Genomic DNA, 27,929 nt, shown 5'->3' with positions numbered 1-27,929 from the left:
AAATATCGTAGTTATACAGAAGGTTAAGAAGAATTGAAATAATGTATTTTCGTTTTAAAGTGATAATATCAATGTTGTGCTGTCATAACGACTAAAATCTGAAGTAAAAATCACAAATCAGCAACTGTTAACATTAATTTCATTACTCACGTCAATTGAATAACAATAGGCCTTCCATTGTCACTGTCACATTACAGAAATGAATTTTATTACTAGGTAAGATATTATTTTAATCATTAGAATTATGTCCTTTACAAACATTGTCACAGAAAGAAACTTGATGAGCTATTACCTATTATAAGGAAGGATAATATAGTCACTACTAAAAAGTTTTTCAACACATTTTATTATGAACTCAGAACTACGTATAGAAAAGTTTTGAATGTAAGATAATTTTCAAATCACTAGGAATCAGTTGAACAGCACATAGAGGCCAGGTAGTACTTAGGGCTTCTTTTAACTTGTACAGATGTATTTTATTCAATAATAGGTGACTAGAATTGTAATTTTTAATATAAAATGCACTACATATAACTAGACTACTATGAAATATTTTCTTCAACCAAGAATTCAGACTTTAGAGTATCTTAGTTGTTATTTTTTTATGTTATTCATATTTATTATAAATCTCTTGCAATTTCAGTTTTTGTTTTGTTGCACTTACGTCGGCTTGTTTCATAAATCTAACTTCATAGCCTAGTGAGTATCGCTTCCTTTTACTGTCACACATGATTGCTAGACTGATAGCAGGTAATCTGCAAATGTTTTCGTATGTTGAAGCATGTCCCGTGAGAAAGAAGATAAGCTAGGATGTAAAAACGGAGCTTCTGTTTTGTATTCGCCTGTGAATTTGCTGACTTAGGGCCGGTATTACAAACGCCATTTAAACCTTACGTTCAGTTTAAACTGAAGTTTTTCGTTCTGATTCGTATTATAAACTTTAACTATCAGTTAATCTTGAGTTAACTTGAGTTTAACTTGATCGGCAGTTTTCTGACGTTTAAACTGCAGTTCAAGGTTCAACAGTGCAAGAGGGCAGTTCCCGCAATACACATGAATATGAGTCATTCCATCTAAAATCAACAAATTTCGCCGAAAACCTGTGGCGGTCAAATTCCAAATTTGAGTGAAACTTAGTCTGAACAATTATTGATGGATCATAAGAAGGAAAACATAATTTTTTTTCTATTGCACAGTAGTTTTCGAGAAATGTTCAATTGAGTATGCGGGGGGTGTACATACTTTTGGCGCTCTGTCTGAAAGGAAACAAAATTAATTACAGATAGGCTGCTGTAGAGAAATTCACGAAACTTCTTCCAGTTATAGTGGTGTTGTATTGACTCATTCTGACATGTGAGATATCGTGATCTACTGTTTGACCTCAGCTGAAATGAAAACAAAATGTATTTTTTAAGGTATATTTTTTTTTAAATTTATTGTGTGAAAGGGTACATGGAAAACATTATACAATTTTTAGAGAAGATTATACATTATCTGTCCTTTCAGTACAAATAAAACTGTCTTGTATTTTCCATTCTTGGAAGAGATACAACATTTTTTATCATTGACATGCATCATTGACAATGAATTTTACTGACTCTGGTTCATGACATTTTATTGCATATTAAAGGCTATCTTCCTTATTATACCTCATGCCTATTTTATTCCAGGTATATCAACGAATTTATATGGCAATGAAACTCTGGAAACTCTCAAATGTCTGTCATCTAATGGTACATAAGGGTGGTTATCTCTTGGACCAGGAATTCGTATAGAGTTATTAAATCGTTCCATAATTCCACTTCCGTGAGACAAATGTCTTCTTTATTGACATAAAAATATTTCACTCCAGCAATATGTTCATTTGCTAATTTGTATAGATTTCCGACTGTCAAAATTTGGTGCATATATGGACGCTGAAAGCTGGCTTTTGTTCCACCAATAACATCACAAGAGCTTTTCCTATAGCTTGTGGCAAAAAGTGCCATTTTGCATCTACTCCAAAATCATTTTTATGATGAAATAAATTAACAAAATTGTTCCTGTTTTTATACTGAGATGCGGCTCCATCACTAAAGTAAAAAATGTTCTTCATATTCTCGTCTAATGTTTTGAGATGTTGAATTAAAACTTTCTGGAAATGGTAAAAAGTACTGGTTACATGCATCAAACAGTCACTTACTGTACATAGAGAAATGGGCTTGGGAACAGTTGGTATTTCATCTTGGTGCATATAAATAACTACCGGATGACTTAAATTGTGTTGGAAGAGCGTTGGTACGTTTAACCAAAGGTCCCGGGTTCGATACCCGGCCACGGAACAATTTTTCCCTCCAAATTATTCAAATTAACTTTACAGGGCGTTATACCTGAAAGCTTGATTTGCATAATACACATCACAGTACGTAACAGAAAACCACAATTTAAGTCAAACAGAGTTAGTGTGCACTCAATGTTGGTTGCTTGACGGTTGTCAGTCCACTTTGAGGTCTGTGGGTATAGAGGAAAAATTGGATCGGTGTCGGGTAGAGTTCCCGGGTAGCTCAGTTGGGAGAGCGTTGGTGCGTTTAACCAAAGGTCCCGGGTTCGATACCCGGCCCCGGAACAATTTTTCCCTCGAAATTATTCAAATTAACTTTACAGGGAGTTATACCTGAAAGCTTGATTTGCATATCAGTATATATTTTAAACTTTGCACCATGAGTCTTACATTTTGGTGTATTGTACACACGTACACTGTATGTGCTCCTTTTACACCTGCCAGTATGCAGTTTTTTGGACGCAACTCGGCAAATTTTGAAAACCAAATAGAAAATTATAGGTTTTTTCGCAGAATAATGTGTACTATTCTTATATAAATTAGACAATATTAAACGCTTTTGCACCCTTGGTACAATAGAATCTGCTAGTCTTTTTTTACAGACACAAAGTGCTTTATCCCAGGACATACGTGACTGTAACCATCATTTTTATAAAATTCAACTACTGCTCTCTTAATATTCTCAGGCACAGAATGGTCAGTCTTCTTTGTGATATCAAAGAACAAACCACGTGATTTCGCCTTTCTTACAATACTCTGATACTCCAAATTCCTCAGATACTTTCTTTAGTATTTTCTCTTGAACTGTCAGTGCCGTTTTTAAGGAACTTATAACACAGTCAAGAAGGTCCTTACAGTTCCTATCAAGTGCAACCAAATCTTTTTCTGAATTTTTTTAACTCGAATCCATTGTAACCTGAAGGGATTTTTTCAATATACCTTTGATAGCTGATGAAGCTTGTGCTTTCTTTTCCCAAGAGCAAGTTTTCGTTCATTCTGAGCCTTCTCTGCTTTAAGAGTGATATCCCTACTTGTGAAAATGATAAATTTATTGACTCTCACTCTTCGTCTGGCGGTACTGAGAATGGCTGATTGACCATTAATTCATCAGAATCGTCACTGTTATTTTGTAATCTTGTATAGCAATTTGTACATACACACTGGCCAGGTATAAGAGAGGATTTTTTCTTTCTGTCGGCGAGGTCTTCTGTTACCTGTCGTCAACCCTTCTTAATAACCGTGTTTTATCTTCTAAATGGATCACAACATTTTCGTCCAAAGAGATGTGTATATTTGTGATTTATCACCCCAGTATATCTTGAGATGATGATGACAAATAGTCTCTAGTCCTTCGGTTTTCTCAGTCTGCAACACAATAATTGCCTGTCTTGATCAGGCAAGGTTTTCACGTCCAACAAGGCAATATATTGGGTATATGTTAGTTTGTGATAACTGTCACCTGTCAATATTGTTCTACAGAACAAGAATCCATTTTCTTGGACACTATCTAGCCTACTTCTACCGTGTCGCCTGTGAAATACACTGAAATAGAAATGTCTTCACGTCAAGCTACTCTAAAGAATGCACAACTCTATAAGTAACAGTTTTAATTCACTTACATATAACCCAACAATTCTTCACATTTTATTTTTTTACTTTATTTATTTATTTTGCTAATAAATAATTGTAACATAAAATATAATATAAACAGAAAAAAATAGATTTACTGATGATACCACTTAATTCCAACATATGTTTGATGAATTACATCCGAAAGTGAACGTTACTTTACACAACTGGTATGACAAATACTGTAGTTTGGGTATCCCAAGACTGACAGTGGAGTGCCGTCACCTCCAAGACATGCTTAGTCATGCTCCGAGCAGGTTTGAACATGCATGTACGTACACACGTGCCTAGACGGAAGAGAGTCGAAATACAAGTTCAAAATTTTACCGTGTATATACAGAATGCTTGAATACTTTTACTACTAACATTTTGTCATTATATCACCTTGCCTTTATCTTCAATACAACATGAAAGTATTGATCTATTTTTTATAACTTATATTTTATTTTATTTCCATTATAATATAAACTTAGTTTGTACTACTGTGACACTAAATGGTACAAAATGTTCTTTAATATATTGTCACTAACTTTTACAGAGAAATTCCATTCATTTGTAAGTCATGGATTTTTTTTCCGAACAGGTGTACACCAATATCGAGGAATGAAGTACTGTACAAACACGTGCATATAAAAGAAATGAATAGAATTTTGCACAAAATACTTCGCCTGTATTCATGGTCAATATTAATCAATAACTGGAACAATTTTGACCAGTATCCAAAAAAGTTGCGCCACAGTCAATTTGTTGATTTGACATGGAATGACTCATATTGCAGATGTTTTCCAAGAACTTATGAGTGACTATATGTGAGTGATTAATATTACACGGCGGCCAAGAATTTTTCGAAATAGAGTGCACCACTTTGAAATATACACAAATTAGCATAAGTTTTAAAACAGATTGAGGCTTTCGCAGCAGACAGTCCTAACCTTCAGAATTAGGCTTATAGTCCTAACCTTGTTTCGAAAAATTGAAACTCGGATACAACATGCAACAGAAAAAGGAGAAAGTGCAAGAATTTGTGTTTCAGGGTTTGAATTTAAAGATTATTTGAAAAGACAAATGATTTCTTTTTTGTTTTTGAAAACATTCTGTTGAATCTCTAGTTACTCTGCGCTATTTTTCCTCTGGTAGTAGGCATACTGAAAACGTTGTAAGATTTCAGACGTGTCCGTAAATCTCCTATAAACCTTTTGCGCATTGTACTGTGTGTGGCAGACAGTCTCCTGGTAAAATTTATTATGGGGCCTGATTTATAAACACACTAATAATATTACTTAATTTTACTAGACTCGTAAAAAGTATTTTATTGTATGACTGAATTCTGTTTCATAAATATTCTAGACAACACATAAAATACGCACACTAATATTATTACTTCATTACTCAGTTGATTCTGTATGGAGTTACGTCGCGGATGGTCATGCAAGGTTTAGTTTGGTTGCATTGTGTTTGGGAGTATAACGTTGGTAGCCAGCGTTAAGAAACTATGTGAGGTTAAGTCTGACAAGCAGACTGTAGTACATGGTATTGGTCCTCTTCAGGTCTTTTTATGATACTCTCTCTGATATCGAAGAACAAAGATGTTTCTTAATTAAGATTCTCCACGACCATCGGCTATTTTAAATCAATAATATAATTAAACAGTTGCGATCGTCTTCTTTTCTTTCCTAGCAGTAATACCAATAGTGTTCTACTACGGTTTAACTTAACCGAGACTCTGTAATACGGCACGTTGAATTAAAGTCATGATTAGGTTTAACTTAGGTTTAACATAATCTTTAGATTAACCGTATTTATAAAACCGGGCCTTATCGATACGAGTCCTGTAAACTTGAGATCACGTATGTAGAGGCAGCGAGCTTCCTGTCACATGGCTATCACATCCCTTAGCTGACCTTGAGGATTGTAGTAGTAGTAAACGTTGTTGTTGTTGTTGTTTTATTTTGCTAGCAGAGTTAAGGTCATAAGGCCTTCTCTTCCACTTAACTAGATTTGAATAATATACATGAAATATAAAATTATGTAATAGAGTACAAAATAACACAAAAAATATACCTTAGAGATTACATAAAATATAGTAGAAAATTACAGATAGTCAAGAACAGTTACATAATATAAGGAGAATATAAAATAAAGTAGAAAATTACATATCATCAAAATCAGTTGCATAGCATAAGGGGATTATTGGCCTATACAATTTGTAAAACATGTACTGCTTGAGATAAACTTGACGATTAATTCGCTTGAGATATAATATATAGCTAATATACTAATAGGAGATTACATGTGGGTTACAAGACACAAAAGGTTGAATAGCTGAATAGCAAAAACGTACTACATTATGTAGCATACAGATACAAACGATTAAGTAAAATATCAAGATAGTAAAAAAAAAGAAAAAAGGGAAAAGAGAGGAGAAAAAATAATAACTTGGTCGTGAAAACAAATTATTTAGAAACTTCCGCAAGAGTCCAGTTCTGTTAAAAAAAATCTAAGTAGAGTGTATTTAAGAGATTTTAGACTTCGACTACTCCTGATTTCCTATGACAAGGAATTCCAGGAATGGGATGTGTGTATTGTGAATGTACCAGAGTAGAGAAACGTTTGATAATATGGTATTGATAGAACAAGGCTATGCTGTGAACGTGTAGGGCCTATAAGGGTTGTGGTGGGATGCTAAAAGTGTGAAGCGAGGAACTAGGTAAATAGGTGTGGAGTTATTTAAAATCTGATACAGCAAACAGAGTGAATGAACTGAACGTCTCTCTCGTAAACGAAGCCAAGATACTGTAATTGTAAGAAATAAGCGGAGACATGATCATAGCGACGCCTGTTAAAAATGAAACGGACACAAGCGTTATGAACATGCTGAAGCCTTAATGACAATTCAACATTAGGTTACTATACAAAACGTGGTAATAGTCAAAGTAAGGCAACGCCAGGGTCTGTATCAAGATCTGTTTCAGTTTAGAAGAAAACATTTTTTCAGTCCTTTCGGTGAGTGCAAGATTGAGACAGTTTTCTTAAAAACTTATTTTACCTGTGTATTCTAGCTAAGAATCAAGTAGAAATGGAAACCTAAGTTTTAACGGTAGTACAGAATGGTATTATAGTAGTGTTTAAAATCACTGGCAAAAATGTATTAATGCTGAAGGAGAATAGTAATCTTTGATGTCCGTAGAATTTCTTGCGTCTTACCTGGATTAAGGTTTAGCCCGCATTTTCTAGCCCAGCTGCTGACTGACATGATATCATGATTTACTTATGATAAGCTATCATTAAGTGGGTTTAGTCGTCGTGAATGTATATAACTGAAGATCACTGTATAGAGATGGTGTTGACAATTTTCAAGGGCAGTAGAGATGTCGTTAATGTAAATAGCGAAAAGCAGAGGCCCTAGTCGAAAAGTAGACCCCCTAGTGGGAAATGATTAACCATGTATTGAAAGTCATAAGACAAATCATTTGAAGTTAAAAAGGAACTATATCACATATTAAAATGAACAAGAATGCATATAATTCAAACTCGATTAAAAAATATATATTACTTAAAAAGTCAAGTATAGGAAACTCTTGATTATTCGTGCTAATCACCGGACAAAACGGCATGAATAAATTAAAAACACGAATAATAATCGGAAATATTTATTGATTTCCACATAAACACTCATTAATTCCTTCAGTGATTCACCTTTCTCAAACCTTTCTATCAATTCTAACTTTTCTTTCAGTATTAGAACCACTTTTTTTAAGTTTCTCAGGCATTGTATCGGTAGGTGCTACAATTATCACAATACTGATCACCTCACCAACTAATCATATCAGTTGAAATCTCAATACTGTATTGTAACTAATGTGAACCGTGACGTCAGTTTAATTTTAAAATAACTGTCGCTTACATTCGACTAAAAAAAACACAGTAAAGGTCAACTAAATCGTAATTAGAAAGACAAAAGGTCCTTTGTTGCTCTAACGCTAACAAACTGGACACTCAAAATACGATATCATTCATATTATGTTATTTCTAATTACAGTACTAAATACATTACTGCATTGAAATTACTTCTTAGGTTTAGTATTCATTACGTTTTTCCAGTTTGGTTCGCCTATCTAGTACGTACTGCACTGTGTTTATACTACAGCTGTGTGTCGATTGTTGTTTATGACGCTCACTACTAGTTGGGTAAGCTCAGTTCGTACGTATTCGAAATATCTTGTTTCAATCTTTCGAACATCTTCACCGAAGTAAAAAAAAACCTAACACGTATAACCCGCAAACCGAATAATCCTCGCACGGATAATAGTGAGTTTGCTGTAGTTACAAATCAATTACCTACAATTTCAGAATGAATTTAAATGTAATTTTGCAATGACTGTACATAATTGCGTACAAACCAGACTTATGCATAATTGGGTTACGTGTAATCCACGTTCTACTCTATAGGCAATTGGAACACGCTTACAAAGTAATCGATAAATTGGACAATATACAACAGGACGGCTTCAAATACTTGGAATGTAAAGCAGTAACATGAGCTGCAACTAGGAAGTCAAAAGGATAGCAATGCCAAAGGAAGCTTTTAATATAAGAAGGAGTATTTTCTGTGGACCTCTGGATAAAGAACTAAGGAAGAGACTAGTGAAATGCTTTGTATGGGGTGTGGAATTGTGTGTTGAAGAAACATGGACATTACGACGAAATGAAGAGAAACGAATTGAAGCAATTTAATTGTGGATATGAAGAAGAATGGCGCGTTTGAAATGGACAAACAGAATACGAAATGAAGCTGCGTTGGAAAGAGTGGGTGAAGAAAGAATGATACTGAAACTAATCAGAAGAGAAAAAGTAATTGATTGGGTGACTGGCTGAAAGAAACTGACCACTGAAGGATGCACTGGATGGAATGGTGAACGGCAGAAGAGTTCGTGGAGGAAGAAGATATCTGATTATAGGCCTAGATGACATTAAGATATATTATGGATCAAATGTGGAAACTAAGATAAAAGCGGAAAATAGGAAAGATTGGAGAATACTGGGTTTGCAGTGAAGACCGGAAGAAAACTGTGAATGAATGAATATGCTTTAACATTTTGGGAAGAATGTATAATAATTAAAATAATCCGTTACAAAATAAGGACCAGATCAAGATCTGAGATAAAAAATGAAATAATAGAAGAATAAGATACGCGGACATTAATATTATTGTCGTAAGGGCCATTCCATGTCAAATCAACACAAAAAAGTGGACTTTTCAACCCGACCACCTCACATTTTTATTAAACTTGGTAGGATGGTAAAGAACCTTAACTTAATTAATTATGTAAAATTTTAGCCCTCAATAATGCACGATATCCATACAGCAATTCTGTCAATACGAGAAAAAATGTAAAAATGTCGCATACTATGTCAACAAAAATAATTCATAACTTCTCTTCTAATTGAGATAGAATCTTAAACTTGGGCTTATTTTAAAGCTAAGGGACCATACGTTTCAATAAAAGTAGGTTTGCATCAAAGTAATGAATTCTTTATTGAATGGTCACGTGAAACACATTTTAACATTGTAGATCTATAAATGCGGGACATAAATTATTTCGCGAAAAATGTATGTCATAGAGGTAAGAGTGTAAGTTTCATTTTCGAAACGTTTCAGGAATATCAGTAAAAAAATATGTCAATGTATTGGTTTGTAGCACTTAAACCCATCTTACACCAACACTGCATGCGCGCGAGTTCGTAATTGTCTGATTATCTGCGTCGTCGATCTGTCAGGCCGTCATGAGTGGTAGTTTATACAGTTTTCAATTTATACAAAACGTGCGATCTGTTTCAAGTGCAGTGTCGTTAGTTTTTGTAGTACGTGGTAGTTTTGTGCGATGTAATGGAGTTGCGTTTTAAGTTATAGGCCTATGTTTGCTGCAATCCCTTCGAGAAATTAGGCCATTGTAATTAGAGGAAACATTTAAGAAATGTTATATCGTGGATGCTTGATGTATTTCCTGATTTAAAACAGGAACAAAAGGTGCGCGCTATGTGTCGCAAAGAAGTAAAAATATAATATGATGCTATTACGCAGAATCCTCAGAATGACTCTAGTAATGACGAATACGTCGATTCTACAGCAAATGTAAGTTCATTAAATACAAGTCTTTTTGACCAAGGAGTGTTCCTTATTAAACAAAAAAGGCTACAACAAGGGAAATATAAGAGACAGAAATTTAAAAATATTGTAAAAGACAAAGTCTTCGATATAAAGATGCCGAGGAACCAGGACTTTTCTGATTCTGAAATTTTGTCTCAGTTCGAGGAAAATTTTCAAAATTCAGGTAAAAGTGAGAAAATCACCATTTTAACACTACTACCTAAAAGATGGAGCGTAAATAATATAAAAAAGAGTTTCTTTCAGCTTTCGAATACATAATTCGGAAAGCAGAAGTCCTCGCAAAGGGAAAGGGAATTCTGTGTTCACCAAATCCGAAACGTGGAAAACCCTTGCTCGCGGCTGTTGCCGGTAAAGTTAAAGAATTCTGTTGTTCTGACGAGATAAGCAGAATGATGCCTGGTAAGAAATATTTGTTGTGATTAAAGAATCGGGGAGTAAATCACATGAGCAGAAATTAATTATATGCAGTGTTTAAAAATTCTAACCTTGAAATGAAGGTAATATTCTCCAAATTTTCAGCTCTTAGACCAAGAAATTGTATTCTAGTTGGAGTTAGTGGAACTATACTGTCTGTGTTTGTGTCCTTATCAGAATGTAAAACTTATGCTGGAAGCAATTTATTAAAGTTTCAGATCTACGTTGATTTCTAGAAAATTTTTCTTTATACTTTCCAACTTATCTACATTTCTTGGCTACTATGGTGTGCAATCCTTCTCATATAAGTTGCTTGTTCAGGAAATGTACAGAATGTCCTGAACCATTCAAAATAAGAGAGGGTTTAGAGAAATGTTTGGAATAATATTTTTAGTAGGTTATTTTACGACGCTTTATCAACATCTGAGGTTATTTAGCGTCTGAATGAGATGAAGGTGATAATGCCGGTGAAATGAGTCCGGGGTCCAACACCGAAAGTTACCCAGCATTTGCTCATATTGGGTTGAGGGAAAACCCCGGAAAAAACCTCAACCAGGTAACTTGCCCCGACCGGGAATCGAACCCGGGCCACCTGGTTTCGCGGCCAGACGCGCTGACCGTTACTCCACAGGTGTGGACTGTTTCGAATAAAACTTCAGTGAATCAGTGACCTACAAGCAGTGCATGACGACTGACCGATCAACGCTTGAGACCATAATGAAACCCACAGACAAATTTTTCGACTGTCTCTTGGAGAAACTTGGTGATTTACTGACTCACTCATTTATATCATCTGAACAAGGTAAGTTTATACGTGATATGAAATCATTTCTACAGCCATGCCAGCTTGTTGTGTTATGCGACTTCGCTGAAAACTATTATTTCGTAAGCCAAGATGAAATTCAGTCATATCACAGGACTAATGTGCAGACAACCTTTCATACTTTTGTAATATATTATAACGAATCGTCATCCGATACAGTCTCTATTAAAAATCTGGTAATAATTTCACACTGCCCGAAATATGACACTACAACTGTACATCTGTTTCAAAAATATCTAATGGAGTCATTAAAACAAACATCTGTAATTCTCCGATGGATTCTCTGCTCAGTATAAAAATAGGAAAAAATTTCCTGAACCTCACATTACATGAAGAAGATTTTGGATTTCCAACAGAATTGCATTATTTTTGCATATCGCATGGCAAAAGAGCATGCGACGTTGTAGGTGTGGCACTTAAAAGGTTTGCGGCTTGTGCTAGTTTGCAGAGATTATCCGATAAACAAATAACTACACCTAGGGAATTGTACGACTGGACAAGGGATCATCTCCCAAACATTAATACCGTTTATGTACTGAAAAAGTCTATACTGAAGAGGAAAAAATGCTTTCTCTTCGATTTGCAAAATCCACCGCAGTGCCTGGAACACAAGTTTCATACAGTCCTGCTGTTTAGGATGGGCATTATACTTGCTAAGGAGTTTTAAAATGCAGCATCCTGTCTGGAAAGATGATCAGGCTATTTCATCTCAGCAATGAAAGGTAAGCATTTCTTACAGAACTTCAGGTTTAACAAAATCCATGTGACAATAATTTTTTCAGGTAATAATTAAAAAAATTCTAATTATGTACTACATGTTAAATTACATACCGACATTCAAGAATATGATCAAATATAAGTAAATACAACGAATGTGTGAGACATAATTATCGCGACTTATACGGTTAGCTTACGCTTGCAGTGACATAATAATTTTTATCTTTGTAACCTATGATGATTCCAAGTTGAAACTTATCACTTCATTATATCACTAATTGAGGCGTACTATATATTTTTTTTTCCTTAAAATAGAACCCCCGCATTTTTAAATATGAATATGAAAATTGTTTCACCATGTTTTTTTAGTGTAATTGAATACATACAGAAAACAATATAAGCAATAAAAACTATCACATATTAAGAATGTATCACCCAAATTTTGTAAATTTATCTGGAGACGTTGTTGAGATATATAATTTTAATTGAAGCGGCGTGCTTACAAAAATATGATTTTTCTTCATGTTTGAAATGCCACTGATAGAAAACGAAAAGCACAGGACTTATGAAACTCGGCAGTTTTAGTTAGCGCGGCAGGTAAAACAAACCCTCAAATTTTGAAAGAAATCTGAGTCGATCGGGTTGAGCGCCTTGTTGATTTGATATGGAATGACCCGTAAATAACATTTCCTATACTGTTACGTCCAACAAAACTTCCAATTGTACTATTGCGTGTCTAACACCAATTCCACAGAAATTGTAAGCGTTTTAACTGACAAGCAAACATTCTCAGGGATCGAACTGGGTTAAAATGATGAGAAATCGTGAATCTAATTATTCTAAACCGTTCTTAACAACCGTCAAAGGCTTGTTAAGAAACAAAAGAAACATTTCTACTATTTCCAGACATTTATCTCATACTATTTATAAACAAATTTGAGGTCAGCCAGAATGTTCAGTATGAGGTATGGACGAACCTGGCGCAGTTTCACGTCGATAGAATCCCCTCGAGAATCTGCAGAGCACGAAGGGAGTTTTAGAATCAATATTACCAGAGGGTGGGTTGTAAAATTAGTGGTGGACTAACACGGCACAGTGTTGAGGTATTTAATGAGTGCCCAGCTATAATGTTACCCCGTGCGACAAGAGGGTGTCTATTAGCAAAATCAGAGCAGATATATCCCGCAGGCACCTCCCTTTGTCTACGCAATCCTTCGTTTGTGAAGCGTACTATAGTGCAAGAATGGGTTAAGCCGCTAGAGGTTGAAGAGGATAATAACGGGCAATAATATAACATATATGAGGGCTTTCTGATCTCGCTTGTTACGTGTACATGACAGCTACAAACAATCTGCCGGTTCTTCTCGTTAAATCCACCTTGTCAAAATTAATTTAACGCGTCACCTGGACTATGATGACGGTACAGTCTCGGTGTGTTAAACATGTTTGACTTATGCCGATATCCTCTCAAAGAGACTAGGGTTCAAAACCTGGTGTATTTTGTGAGATTTACGTTGAACGAAATATATTGTGTACTGACTTTATTAAAGATCTTTAAGTTACTGTCATTTTATTCCACCATTACTCTCTCATGATTATATTAGCTCAAGTTGTAATGAGCTGAAAGCCTCGTCTGCAGCTCAACCCTAGCGCGTTTCTCTTCCATTCAGGGAGCCCAGATTCAATTCGCGGTCTGGTCGTCGTGGAACTTGTGATTGATAAAGCAGAAGTTGTAAAGGGGTTTTCTCGGGGTACTACCGTTTTCCTTTGCCATTCCACCAACACTCCTACCTTACCCTAATTTCATCCATCATCTGTAGTAGTAAAAATAAATAGCAGTGCAAGGAACCGCCTTTATATTGTGAACTTCTGAGGTAATAAATTCAATATACTCGAGTGTTGTTTTCAAGTAAAGGACAATTTAAAATGTGAGAGCTGTACGTGACTGTTCTTGGACTATGTATGGCAGTGGTCCGCAGGATCAGTGCTCTGTGTCGTCATTTCTAAGAGCAGTTTTGCTCCCTTAAGGTTCCACTATTAGGCATTTAACAGCAACAGTTAATTTGTTTACAACATGTTGATTGAACTCGTTAATGCTAATTTAATTTAACACTTTGTCCACACTGTTAAGCATGTTAGACTTGACTTTCTTTGCCTAGTCCACCATAACAGTGTATACGATTTTAATGTAGTTAATATTTTATTTTCAAATCTTGGAGAATGGACTCAGATAAAGAGGATTTAGTTTTTGTAATTGCCTCTATAGCTTGTTACAAGAACAGGGGAATGTGGATGCGGAAATTCCTGAAGTATGTGAAGCAATTATATATTATCATCTTTGCTGGAAGAACACATGCAAGTAAGTTTACAGAAATAACTTTAATAAAATATTTTATAACAATTTTATTCAAGTATAGCCTATTACTTAACAATTAATCATACTATTCTTAACTCTCATCACTTATTACATTGTTAACCAGGGACAAGTTGAGCGAACTTCGAGTCATATATAAGTTTTGTATATGTAATTTTAAATTTACGCGGATCACTGGATGTTGAATCTGACGTAGCTCTACTGCTAAAAGGTCTCCAAAAATATCGCACCCATCCCTATTTTCACCCTGCAGAAGGCGTTTCTCCTTTGATGCTGCTATCTGTTTCATTGTCTCGATAGCAGCAGAGATAAATTCATCATCAAATTTCCTTCTCTTCGTGATGCATTTAGGGGTAGATGCAGTGGTGGAGGATGAGGTGCTTGCATCAGCCTCATAGCCTTGAAGCCTCACCTCACTCGTCTCATCATGGTCATGATGATTATCATCATCATTAATACAATCACCGTCTCTTTCCATAGATTGTGTGGACTGCGAGTTATCTTCCTGTGTGAGGAAAAGAAATATAACTTAATAACAAACACTACATTTAATACAAATGAATAATATATAGGCACTATATTTACATTTTTTGGTTTTAGGTAACATTTTGTGAACAATATTGAGCAGAAAAGGAACAGATATTTTCTGAGAAATGGAAATTCCGTCACTGTATTGATGCAATGGATGGAAAACATGTGGTTCTACAAGCACCATTCAAGAGTGGAAGTTTGTGTTTCAATTATAAACACAGTTTTAGCATTGTTCTGTGGTAATGGCGAGTACAATTCTGCATAACTTCCTCAGACGGAACAGTGCATCTCCACCAGGGTCATTTGATTTCGAAGACACGGACATTGGTATCATTGTTCTTGGACCTTAAAGAAACGCATAAGAAGTGGAGAGTCCTGTCCGTTAAGGAGGCTTCCAAGGAAAAACACTCTTTCTGCAAAGGAAGTGCGGGAGGAGTTCGCAGAATTCTTCAAAATTGAACAGGGAATGGTACCTTGGTAGAACTATAGGAGTTAAGTCACCATTCTTTACCTTAGCAATACCGTTCGTATCCACTTTTCTATACTTCTTCCTGCGACATTTCCGCCCAGTTATGTTTTAGACTATCCATCACTCTCCGGAAGTTTGGTTAAACTAGAATGGATAAAATGTTCCGCTTTGAAACCTTGCAATCACACTTTGTCGACTTGCTTTTTGGCGGTGTATAATATTTGCAATTAAAACAAACTACTCCTATTTACTTTGACTGAAAGTTTGCAATGTTCACATACTCTATTATTTATTATGTCGTTCACCACATGTTCAATTATTTTCATAAACATAAGGCAAGTACGCTATCGTTGCAGTAAATAATTACCAGTTAAGTGGGGTACTTGACTGCAAATTACAAGTAACAGAGAAAAAACTTTCCTAAAATTTATCTTCTTTTCTGTCACTGAAATCTGTACACTACGGAGCTTTGAATATCTTTAATATTGAAAGAATGTCCATACCATTTTGTTTCCTTTTATTTATTGTAATTTATTTTTAAAAATTGTACTTATTCTACACTGAAATTAACCATTTAAGCCTAAACTCAACTTATTTGTTTTTGTTGTATTCTATTGCTTTTCTTACTCGTAGTAGCAACAGATAATGAGTTTTAGCGCTCTTAATGATATGTAGCTTAATAGGTAGCTTGTAAAAAGTTATTAGTTAAGATACCTATTAATTATTTATCTAATTGAAAATGTGAAATCGTAAACGGCCACGATTGAATCCTGAGAGAGACAATACAATTTATTAGCCTAATAATGCTGGAACAGTATATTTACCTGTAATATACACTCGTTCAAAGTGACTCAGATGCCATCAAATGTCTGTAATTAACTACAAAATATATCTATATTTTGTACTACTTAATATAATTAAACTTACCATTTGTGAAGGAACGTTGGTCCTTGTTTAGTTCGGGTTATTTCCTCCCCTCATGAAGCTCATCGCCTCGAAATCGAAACATTTCGACGTGTACACGTCGGCCACGCTGCTTCCGGACTTCCTACTTTCTTTATTTTTTGCAGTTAGCGGCTGTACTGCGAACGCAGGGATGAGATTTGTTTTCTATGTTTCCTCGAGAACAGTTAAATAGCAATACTAATTCTCTAAAACAGTCAGCCTTCTTGTTTTGTCTCTGTATTCTTTCACAATGATATCCCACAAACATGGCCTTTCCATTAGTGCATTAAGCAATTCTAATGTATTATTTTTTGTCCACTCCATTACTTGATTTACTTCGGACAACTAGCCAACAGCAAGGATCGTGGAATGATCAAGCGGTAGGTTACGCGCCACGGAAACCGAAGTTAGTTGTTGGCATGGAAAATGTACGAATTTTGCCGAACTGTATCGATGCCGCACGAGCAAGTGAATTGACTTGACATGTTTCCCATTACTGCTTGAAAACACGCCAACATATTAAAAGTGTTAACTTCAACATACTCCTACTAACCCACTATAAGCCTTAGTGTGAAATTTTATGTTTCTGAAAAACTGAGAACTGACTAAAATTGTCATTTAATTCAGGCTAATTTTAATCAAAATAAAAATAAAAAAATTATTAGTGCAATAACTATGTTATACGGCATTACATCTATCACAAGCACTATTTATGAGGCACTCTGCTATTCCTACATATTCCAGAACAGATTTTCCTACACATATAAAGATAGTAGGGGTTGATGGTCTTTCACTAGTACGCTCTTGTGCCATAATGACTACTAATTCCATAATTTGGGACATCTGGCCGACATCTATGGCTGACCACTAGGATCCAGAATACAAAGCAGAGGTTAACTTAAAAATAAAATACAATATGATTTGCGGAGAGAATACAGAACAATGGTAAATTAAAAAAATAAAGTACAATTTGATTTCGGAGAAACATGAGATGAAAGTACAATGAAGAGTAATGAAATGAAGTAAAAAAATTACGTAGTGTTATACAAGTGATTATGTAAAATAGATAATGTAATCTCTCAATACCATTAGACAAATTTTGTTAATGTCCTCATTAAAACATTTAAGGGAAAGGAGAATGGTTTTGGTTAACTTAAGTGAAGTTCCCCTAGCGCCAAAAAGAAGTCCTTTCACTTCCCATATATTAATATTCATTTTGTATCTCTCACTGAAGTGAAGAATACATGGATTGTAAATAGACTTCTTTCATCGTTAATGTCATTGGTGTGTTGATCATCCTTCTCAAAACGGACAGTGGGGTCAAGAATGAGACTTCTTTGATTCTAGCGATCGATGGCTATAATGTTTATATAATATTTCAGGACACAGACAATAACTTTTCTTTTATTTCTCAGTAATTCTACTTAAGAATTATCTACACTTTTGATGTGTCCTATTTTCCTATAAATTACTAAGTTGAACGAGTAATATATTTTTGTTAGTTCCGTCTGTAATTTATAATTCACAAATATAACCTAAACATTAGGCATGTTTTGTTGTCATGTTTCAATTTGATAAATCTTTTCGACTATGAAATAGTCATCTTCAGGTCTATATATTATCGTTATCATTTATGAACACAATTATTAATTATAATCTGGCATATGTTTCCAAGGATTATTTTAATGTATATGTACATAATTTTTGAAGACATAATTATATAGATTTACATTAAAACATTTAAGAAACTAAAATATGTTAAAATTATAATTATACACTAACTTTAAAATATTAAAAGTGCAAAATTACTTGCGAGTTCACCCTGTCAACCTGTGTCAATTTCTATGCTATTATGTGTTTAAAATTAATTTATAAATTATAGCCTATTTAGACCTGAAGATGGCTATTCCATAGTCGAAAAACGTTTCTCAAAGTGAAACATGAGAACAAAACATGTCTAATGTTCAGACTTTATTTGTGAATGATAAGATAGACGAACCTAACAAAAATATTTTATTTGCTCAATAATGTATACTGTACATGCAGCCACGGAATTGCAATAATTGTTTGTCGCTTCGAGACTGTAACAGTGTAACTCAACTGCTCCACTTCACGTGTTCAGCAAGGGTAAACGTGCTCCAACGTCACGAACTCATATCCTGTTGACCACTGATGTATGACTATCGCGTGTTCAGTTCAAAGTGTGTCATGGCTCGCTGTATATTGTCATGTGGCTAGCCAGTGAGCCTAGAGAATTCAATCTTCCTACACTTCCGCAGAGGCGTATTACCTAGATGCGAGAGAAGTTGCCTAGCAAGTACGGCGTTCATTCTGAAGTACGCAGAGTCCGTGGCCCACGTACCGATAAGTGCGGTAACGCCGGTAGTGACAGGAATGTGAACTGTTTGGAAACATGTACTGAGGTGAGTTTTTTTCTTACTGTCGGGATATGGCGAGAGGGTTAAGACGATTACTTACGTATTTGTTGACATTAACTTCGACGGTCAACATGGACACGGAGCATTTTATTTGGGTTGTAGAATGTTGCGGTATGCAACGGATGATAACAAATACCCTGCGTACGACTTGCCCGCCCAAAACACAGTTCGAAAGAGGTTATGGTAGCACACAGACTTTACAGACCGCCATCTGTCGCTACGACGTTCAAGTTATACCGTACACGTTCTCAAGTTCAGATTGAACGCCTTAATTAATAGGCAACTTCTCGGACATAAAAGCTGAAACTCGCTTCAAATCGCTGACTCACAACAGTGACGTCATGACACATTTTGAAATGAACACCCAGTATAATATTAGGTTACAAAGTTTTTCCTTCTTTCGAGATATGCAATACACAATATAGAATAGAATACGAAATCCTACACATGCATATATGATCGAAATGATAGCCGTCCAAATCTTGGATTTAAAATATCGGCATACTAATCAATTCAAATGAACAAAAAAGAAAATGTAAATTAATGTTAAAAAATACATAATGAAATTAAAAAAAAATAATATTCTGAGACAAGATGTGGTAGCTATCAAAACGATAAAAATTTATTGAAAGTAAATAGTATACATTGAATATTATAAAGATGAATAGAGATGGTGATTGATGATGTTCAATGAAGATTTTAAAATGGTTGATGCAATTGTCTGAAGAGTCTTTTCAGGAACCTTTAATTTTCTGAGCATCTCCATTATAAAATAAATTATGCTGATTGGCCTTTTCAGCTGTTACGGAGAATTCGCTTATGTTTTTCATTTCACTAAAATAGAAAAACTAAACACAATATTATTTCCCGATGATCAAATCGTTATCGCCAATTCCGAAGACAATTTACAAAACGGTTTATTCACATTGCATACAATCACACAAGAATATGATATGGAAATCTCATCTAGCAAAACTAAAGTAATGGTATTCAGAGGTGCCGATGAAATACTAAGCAAAATAGTAATCGTATTTGATTATAAACAAATAGGTCTAAACAATTTCCTATACCTAGAACGCAATATTTCTTATGAAAGAGAGGATGATATAAATAAAAAATCTTGTAAAATGTTTACAAATCTCAGGACTATTTCACTACAGTAGGTGCGGCAACTCTCGTCCAGTCCAAGGCCGCCGCAGTCCACTCTATCTCTAGACGCACTGTGCTTTAAAACCTCATAGTACAGAAACATTGCCTACCAGACTAAAATTATACAGGGTGTAAGAGGCACAAGTGCAATTATTTTAACTGATGATTATTCGTGTCATAAGGAAGAAAAAATGTCCTCACAATTTTTTTCTAATTGTAATATTTAATCAATTATTAAAGTTTACAATATTAGACGTTTGGCAACGTTGCTGGATGGGGTGGAGGGGGTTTACAAGTACACAATACAGCTCAAGCAGGTACAGACATATCGGTACAAAACTGATGCTCTGTTCTAATGCAGGGGTGGACTTGGCCAACTGTTGTTTACATAAAACGAGCAGCAAATATAACCTTTCAATCTCATTAACAGAACATTATGGTAAATTTCCATTTTATTTAAAAATATTGCTCCATTTTTTATTTTACGTCCAAAAAATAAACAATAATAGTTTACTGCACAAAATCGCACAAATTTTTTTCTAAAGCAAAACTTTCATCTTTCCCGCTTCCGTAAAACAGTATCATTTTAAAAGAAATTTCGGGTTGTGTGACTTTCGAAACAGGGTAAGAGACGCCTACTTTCTAATAATCATTGACAAACTGCTACAACAGTTCTCTGATTAGGTAACCTTTTTTGCGGAAAACATTATCGGTACATCTTTCTTGGCGCACTTGAATTACGACGACTTTCTCCATAAATTAATAACGTATGATATTCCTGCACTGTGAATGGCATTGTAAAGGTAAGTGTTAACTACAACGTATCACACTCCTCGCACGAATCGCACAACGGATATTTTAAGTGCAGTGCGTTCACTGTAACGGATCCACCTCATCGCCTCATCGGATTCCCTATCAGCTGTTTAAAACATGACGTCGTACAATATTGACATTGCTGAAAAGAGAGGAGTTTGCGGTTAGGGTTATTATTTATGAGTGTTAGCGTATAAGAATTTGTAATTGCTTCATGCGTCTTAATTGAAGAGGAAGAAACGAAAGCAATATTGGTTACATAATATACAGTATATATGAAAGAAACGACTTGATTATTATAATGGAAACGTGTCAAATTATATAATTCTTTGCAATTTTCTACAAGCAAAATAAGTTTTCCGTCTGCTATTTTGGCGCGACACTGAACATAACACACCATAATAGTAACAGTTGACCAATTAAAATTTATTTATTAAAGAAAGCCTTGATCGCACGCATTGGAAAAGTTGCTCATCCGAGGAACGTGGACGGATTTGCCGAGAGCCGGTGCGTACGATACTATGTAGTGAACGCGATTACATAATAATTACAGAGAAAATTGTCTTTTTCCGATCCGTGCTTCGTCCGTTGAGTGCGATACGATGTAGTGAACGCTTACCTTCAGTTGTTTATCGAATACCTGTACTGAACTGCTATCCACTCGGCAGGAGACCTATGGATTGGGAGCTTGAACTCAGCTGAGCTGTAATCTGTGCAGAGTGGTCAGTTGCATGAATCCTGCTGAACATATTGCCACGTCTCTCACGCCAGAATATTAACAAATTTATGCATGCATTTTTATTTAATTTCACGAAAACGTAGTAGAACACATAATGTTTATTTAAACTAATACTAACTCTTTGCTAGATATACCTACTGATATAAATGTTTTCGTATTTTTACTAACGATGTAAGCCAGTGGTCGTCAACACTCGCTGAAATGGGTAGAGTGCATGGAGGGTAAGGAAATATGCTCCGTCGTGCACTAGGGATAGGGAGACAGCATACCCACCAGCAGCCACAAATGCACGCTACGGCAGTGTCTTGTCCGCGGGTAAGTGACGCTATCCCGAGGGTGCAGTGTTCTGATGACCGCTTATATAAGCAGTATAACGCAAATAAAATAAGGAATGAAATATTTTTTCTGAGAAATTATAAAGTTTTGACCCTATATTGTATAAACATGTTTTGATCCTGTAGACCGTCACCAAAGATTGTGAAAAGGACGGCACTTATACCCCTTACACCTTGTAATAATTTTGCTCTTCCAACTCTGATGTACGGAAGTGAAATTTGGGTCCATAAGCGAAGAGACATCAGCCGAATACGAGTTTCAGAAACGTGACATATGAGAGAAACTGTCGGATGTACTTTGCTCGATCGTTGGAGAAAAGAAGATTTTTAGAAGAACCCTGTATGAAGCCACATGAAGACATACTATCTTCATATAAAGATGGTTCCAACATGTATGCAGAATGTCACCAAACAGGATACCAAAAGTAATTTTACTGTATCACCCACGAGGACAACGAAGACCAGGACGTCCATAGAAAAGAGAGCTGAAACAGAAACGGGTCAAAATGGCCAAATTTCGTGCATGATGTATGATTAATAGTGATAAAAAATATCTATAACGCTGAATGTCATGTTATGCGTTATTTTGCGAATTTCCCGTTGATCTTCAATTGGCATTGCAATACGAAAGTTACCTCCACCCCTCAAATTAATTAATTTGTTTTGTTTCATTCGGAACAAGCAGCGGAAATAATAGAAACTTATCTTTAAAGAACACACAGTGCTAAGATTTAACACAATTTATTTATATTTTATTTCAATAAATTTTAAAAATATCACTCCTAGTGACACTGTCATGAAAACGTTACAATCTGAGTAGACCAAAACAACATTGAATTCAGTGTGTGACACACTACATGGTTTAACAAGCAAATATTCTCATGGGAGCAGATCAAAAAGTTATTTTTTTTCTTCCACCATGTTAATAATCTCAAAGCAAGTGTTTATACAAATTTTGGCCAATCAAGCGCAATTACGAAAACATCCCCAGAAAATAAGTTTCCTTGGAGCGATTTACAGGAAGAAAACAATTTCATAGAAAGATTTATTAGAACAGATAGATATTGTTGAACTATTTTCCAACATATTCTGCACCGGAAATGAGACGTTTGTCATATAGTGGGATCAACTGTCCTGTATCATAGAAGTCTCCCGTTTGGGATCGGAACTAGTGTGTGACAGCCGCCTGCACCTCTCTTTTTGGAAAATGTCTCAATTTCGGTGAAGAATATGATGCAAAATAGGTCAACAATTGCTATATCTCTTCTAATAAATCTTTCCATTAAATTGTGTTTTCTTCTGTAAACGGGCCCAGAGAAACTTACTTTCTAGGGGGCCCTCGTCTTTGCGCTCGAGTGACCATAATTTGTATAAGCACTGTTTTGACATTATTAACATGATGGAAGAAAAAAAATAACTTTTTTATCTACCCCCATGAGAATATTTGTTTATAAGACATACGAGATTGAAGGCACTCCGCATGGACTTGGACCTTGTCGACGTATTCTGCTTGCTGTAACATTTTATATTTAATTCTTCTATAGCTACCTTTCACTTTTGCTACCACGAGTATCAGAGATTCGAACCGTGAATGATTACTACAGTAAGGATTCGATATTTTATAGTTACTGCTGTGTAACTCTCTGATTAATTTTAATTTTTAAATCTATTACGTGTTTCCGCTTTATAAGAAGTATTAAGTAGAATCTTTTAGAATCAACTCGGATCGGAGTTAGAAATTAAAAGTACGAAAGGAAGAACCGGGAATCGAACCTTCTCAGACAGTCGAAATGTTCATACCAACTCATTACGAATGAGCCATTGGCCACCTCGACAGATCCTCGTATTATAATGACTGTTTCTTTACTCAAACACATCGTATGAATCAATAGTATATAAATTAGTCTATGTTTACTGTACAAGTATTATTTATTATTATACGCAGCTGTTTTCAGTAGTTACTGAAACTATAATACAAACACTGCCAGTAAGATAATTTCAACAACGTAAATTATTATGTATCCACCCCTAGCTGTGTTGTGCATGATAAAAAAACAATTTTATGAAAGGCTTGAGTCAGACACTCTGTACTTTATGTCCCCTTCCTCCTATGTTGTGGAGAAATTACAGAAATTATAACATGCAGAATTGTTTCTTCCTTTTGTTGCGAATAGTGTCAGAGTCCCAAAAGTTTCCAGGCGTCATAAAACTGACCCATATAGTCACTATCCATAGTGAAGAACATAGCATTCTCACAGAATTAGCACATTTTTGTCAGTGACAAATTTCTTTCATGCGAATGAATCATTGGCTTGCCTGCAATGCAAAAACAGAAGTCCATCTTATTGGGTTAACATTGATATCATTGACTATTGCGTTCATGAAATCAGTGACCAATCTTATGAATTCATTCAGTTTTAACCAATCGCGCTCATCTATCACTGTTATATTGTAGAAATAAAATGTCACATCTGATTCGCAATTGTCTGCATAATCGTCGCGCCTGACTCGCAATTGATCCTGGTTAGTACGGGGAGTGTTTAGAAGGTAGAGACAGTTCATCTTTACTCAAACCCAATGTACAAATTAAGGAGAAACATCGTAACCTTATTATAAACAAATTACGAAACAACCAGTCATCATCATCATCATCATCATCATCATCATCAAATACTTTTACCTTTAAAGAATGCCAATTACATTAAATGTACTTTCAATTAGAAGGCAAAAGTATGTATTAAGATCCTACAGTGGGGGACCACCTCACCGACCATGGCCGGAGGAGAGCATCATAGGAAAAGCTGGAATGGATGTAGTGGAACAGATAAAAGGTGTTGATAGGCTAAACGTCTGACAATTCTGCTACCTCAGAGGCTAATACATGTAGGCTACAATGATTCGTCAATGTTTTTATGAAGTTGCACTGTAGACGTTATCAGTTCAGAAGCTGGCGAATAGAAGCGTGGTTTAAAGTAGCTTTGGTGTGAGTAACAGTGGATGCATTCATTTTACATTCTTCTCGGGTTCTGTGAGGTGAGTCCCGTATAATAACTTTCACTATAATTAATATAGGTTAAATGACAACTTTAATTGTGTTTAGATCATTTTGCTGTTCACTTATTCAAATGTAGTTGCGATTCTTAATATTAGATGGCAACTAATAGGCCTAATGAATTTTGAATAAAATTAATGCTTCATATTTTGTTCAGGTCTTAACACTATATGACAGGAAGTACGAAGTAGCCCGTTAAAACGAACGAAATTCGATATGCAAGTAGTTTAAGGTTGCCTAAATCGCTCCACTTTAGCATTTATAATTTTTATTCAACAATACAGTTTTTACTTTCTACATTCCTTTACAGAGATACATTTCGAGAACATTTCATGTAAAAAAGAATCCTTGAATTTGATTCAATATTTTTTAATTTGAATGACATTTTCGAAACAATTGTCAGTGGTGCCACTTAGGCAACCAGTTTCCTAAATAGCACCTGCGGTTTCTTAAACCGCACCTCTTTATCTGCAGGGAACAGGATGAAAGAAAGCTTTTAGTATTGAACATATTGATCAGTATTTAATATGAATAATGTAATAAATGCAAATTACAAGTTTATTGAAATTAATGAAAGAGAGTAACGCTGTTTGAAATGAAATTGAAAAAAAAGAGCATAAATTACGTAATATTTAAACTGCCTGAATGCGCTTTTTTTGTTGTAGTAGTAGTAGGGTTTAAGAAGGGCGCGTCAGCTACTATGGGTATTTGCGCCCTTATCTAAAATTCTTAATATAACAAAGACATAAATAATATAATAATCATTGCTAAAAGTACTAAAAAGCGTTGTCACGATAAAACGAGGCACACAAATGCAGTAGACATAAGGTGATTTCTACAGAATCATAAAAGTGAGCAATTCTACCACACTAGGTGGTATTAAAAAGGAACAAATAAAACAATAAAACTAAGGCCACCATAGATAACTTGTGAATCATATTTTAAAACCATAAAATTGTATAAAATATTCGGATGTATAAAGTCCGAAATGTCAACAATGTAAAATCAAATATAAAACAACAAATGTAACCTCCGGATATAAAGGGTCCGGAGGATAAGTAAAAACGGATCCATAAAAAACTAAATCACCTTATCCAAACCGGTATTTGATAAAAATCCCAGAACTGCATTTGTACAATTAAAATCATTTCCAAGAGCGTCACGTAATGTCGGCCGAATTCCATATTGCCTCCGTGCATGGTCATATTTCCTGCAACACAATAAAAAGTGTTCCACCGTAAGTGGAACATGGCACATATCACACTCCGGCTGAGGTTCGCCACGTAGGAGATGGCCGTGTGTCAGATGACAATGGCCAATCCTCAACCGGGTGAGTAAAACCTCCCCGTGTCGTGACGCTCTTGTAGACGAATCCCAAACTCGAACAGTATTCTTTATATTTCGTAATCTGTTACCCACTTGTGCAGACCATTTTCCTTCCCATTGCCACCAAATTTTATATTTCAAGTAGTTTCGAATGTCCTGCCACTTCTCGCGCCAATATACCAGAGAGCCATTCAGTGCGCCAGACCTGGCTGCAGCATCCGCGGCCTCATTTCCTGGGATCCCAACATGACCAGGAATCCACACTACTCCAATCCCATAATCAGAGCTAAGGAGAGTGTGGAACAGCTCCTGAGTTCTTAAGACAAGCGGATCATCACAATTAAAAGACTGCAAGGACTGGATGGCACTTAAAGAGTCGGAACAGATAAGGAATCTGTCCCGAGGTTGCCTAGTTAAAAACAATAAAACTCTGTAAAAAGCATAGAGTTCAGCAGTAAAAGCACTAGTATATTGGCTTAGTCTGCATTTAAATATCTCTCCATTTGTAACGAAGGAACAACCAACACAATCATTTATCCGGGATCCGTCAGTAAAAACCAATGAATAATTTGGATATCGGGATAAAAGTTCACTAAAACGAAGTCTATAAACAAAAGCTGGTGTAAAATTCTTAAAACAGCTGCTCAGACTTACATCAAACATGGGACGTCGCATAATCCACGGTGGAGTGGTGGTATACTCCAGTGTGCGAACTGATGGTAGATGTATATCCAGCTCAGAGAGCAGTTCACGAAACCGCACACCTGCTGGACGAAGTCTCCGTGGAATTTCACTGTATCGGCCGTAAAGAGACGAATGATGGAAAGAGTAGTAAGAATTGTGCTCAGGCTGCGAGCGGAGCTTAACAGCATATGAGCACAATAACACATTACGTCGCCGATACAGTGATGGTTCTCCTGCTTCACTATAAAGTCTCACTATCCGACTAGTTCGGAAGGCCCCTGTAGCGAGTCGTATCCCATGGTGATGGATAGTATCTAAAAGATGTAATTTAGATTTATTTGCTGAGCCATAAATAAAACAGCCATAATCCAGCTTTGATCGTATAAGAGCTCGGTAAAGACGTAAAAGCACTATACGGTCTGCACCCCAGCGAATCCCTGACAAAAGGCGTAAAATGTTTAAGGACTTCTCGCAACGCCTTCTCAAATCATGTATATACGCCTCCCACGTTAATTTATAATCAAAGATAAGGCCCAAAAATGTCGCAGTGTCTGTATATTGCAACTCCACTCCATTAAGACGCAGTTCAAGATGTGGATGTAGTCCACGTTGGTTGTAAAAGTGGACACACTGCGTCTTCTGAGTGGAGAATTTAAAGCCATTGCGAACATCCCACTCTGATAGTAAGTTGATGACCAGTTGCAACTGTCGACCGATGGATGGAAGATATCGGGAGCTGTAAAATAGACTGAAGTCATCAACGTACAAGAGAGAAGATACTCGGCCACCCACACAGTGGGCAATTCCATTGATCGCAATGCAGAAAAGAAGAACACTTAATACAGACCCCTGCGGAACGCTTTTTTCTTGGAGATGTTCGTTAGAAAGTGTGGTGCCTACTCGAACTCGGAAATACCGCTCTGCCATGAACTTCGCAATAAATGTTGGTAGACTGCCACGAAGTCCCCAATCATGCAGAGATTGTAGAATGCCATACCGCCA

General features: G+C 35.7%; 1 protein-coding gene across 8 annotated transcripts in view; it reads right to left on the bottom strand.

The window, feature by feature from the left end:
* LOC138710214 (beta-1,4-glucuronyltransferase 1-like) overlaps nucleotides 1-27,929 on the bottom strand; it is a 622,862-nt gene that overhangs the window by 30,489 nt on the left and 564,444 nt on the right. For 4 of the 8 annotated variants that reach the window (XM_069840870.1, XM_069840871.1, XM_069840872.1 and 1 more), the window contains one exon: nucleotides 14,479-14,951. The exons of 2 other annotated variants lie outside the window; for them this stretch is intronic. In XM_069840870.1, coding sequence (XP_069696971.1) covers nucleotides 14,520-14,951 — 432 coding nt within the window. In that variant the 3' untranslated portion in view covers nucleotides 14,479-14,519. Of the gene's footprint in view, nucleotides 1-14,478; nucleotides 14,952-27,929 lie in introns of those variants that run through there. 2 more of the 8 variants (XM_069840873.1, XM_069840874.1) reach the window with 1 other exon arrangement.

This window comes from Periplaneta americana, chromosome 12, assembly GCF_040183065.1.
Source record: "Periplaneta americana isolate PAMFEO1 chromosome 12, P.americana_PAMFEO1_priV1, whole genome shotgun sequence".
NCBI lineage: Eukaryota > Metazoa > Arthropoda > Insecta > Blattodea > Blattidae > Periplaneta > Periplaneta americana.
This window is presented reverse-complemented; position numbering and strand designations above follow the sequence as displayed.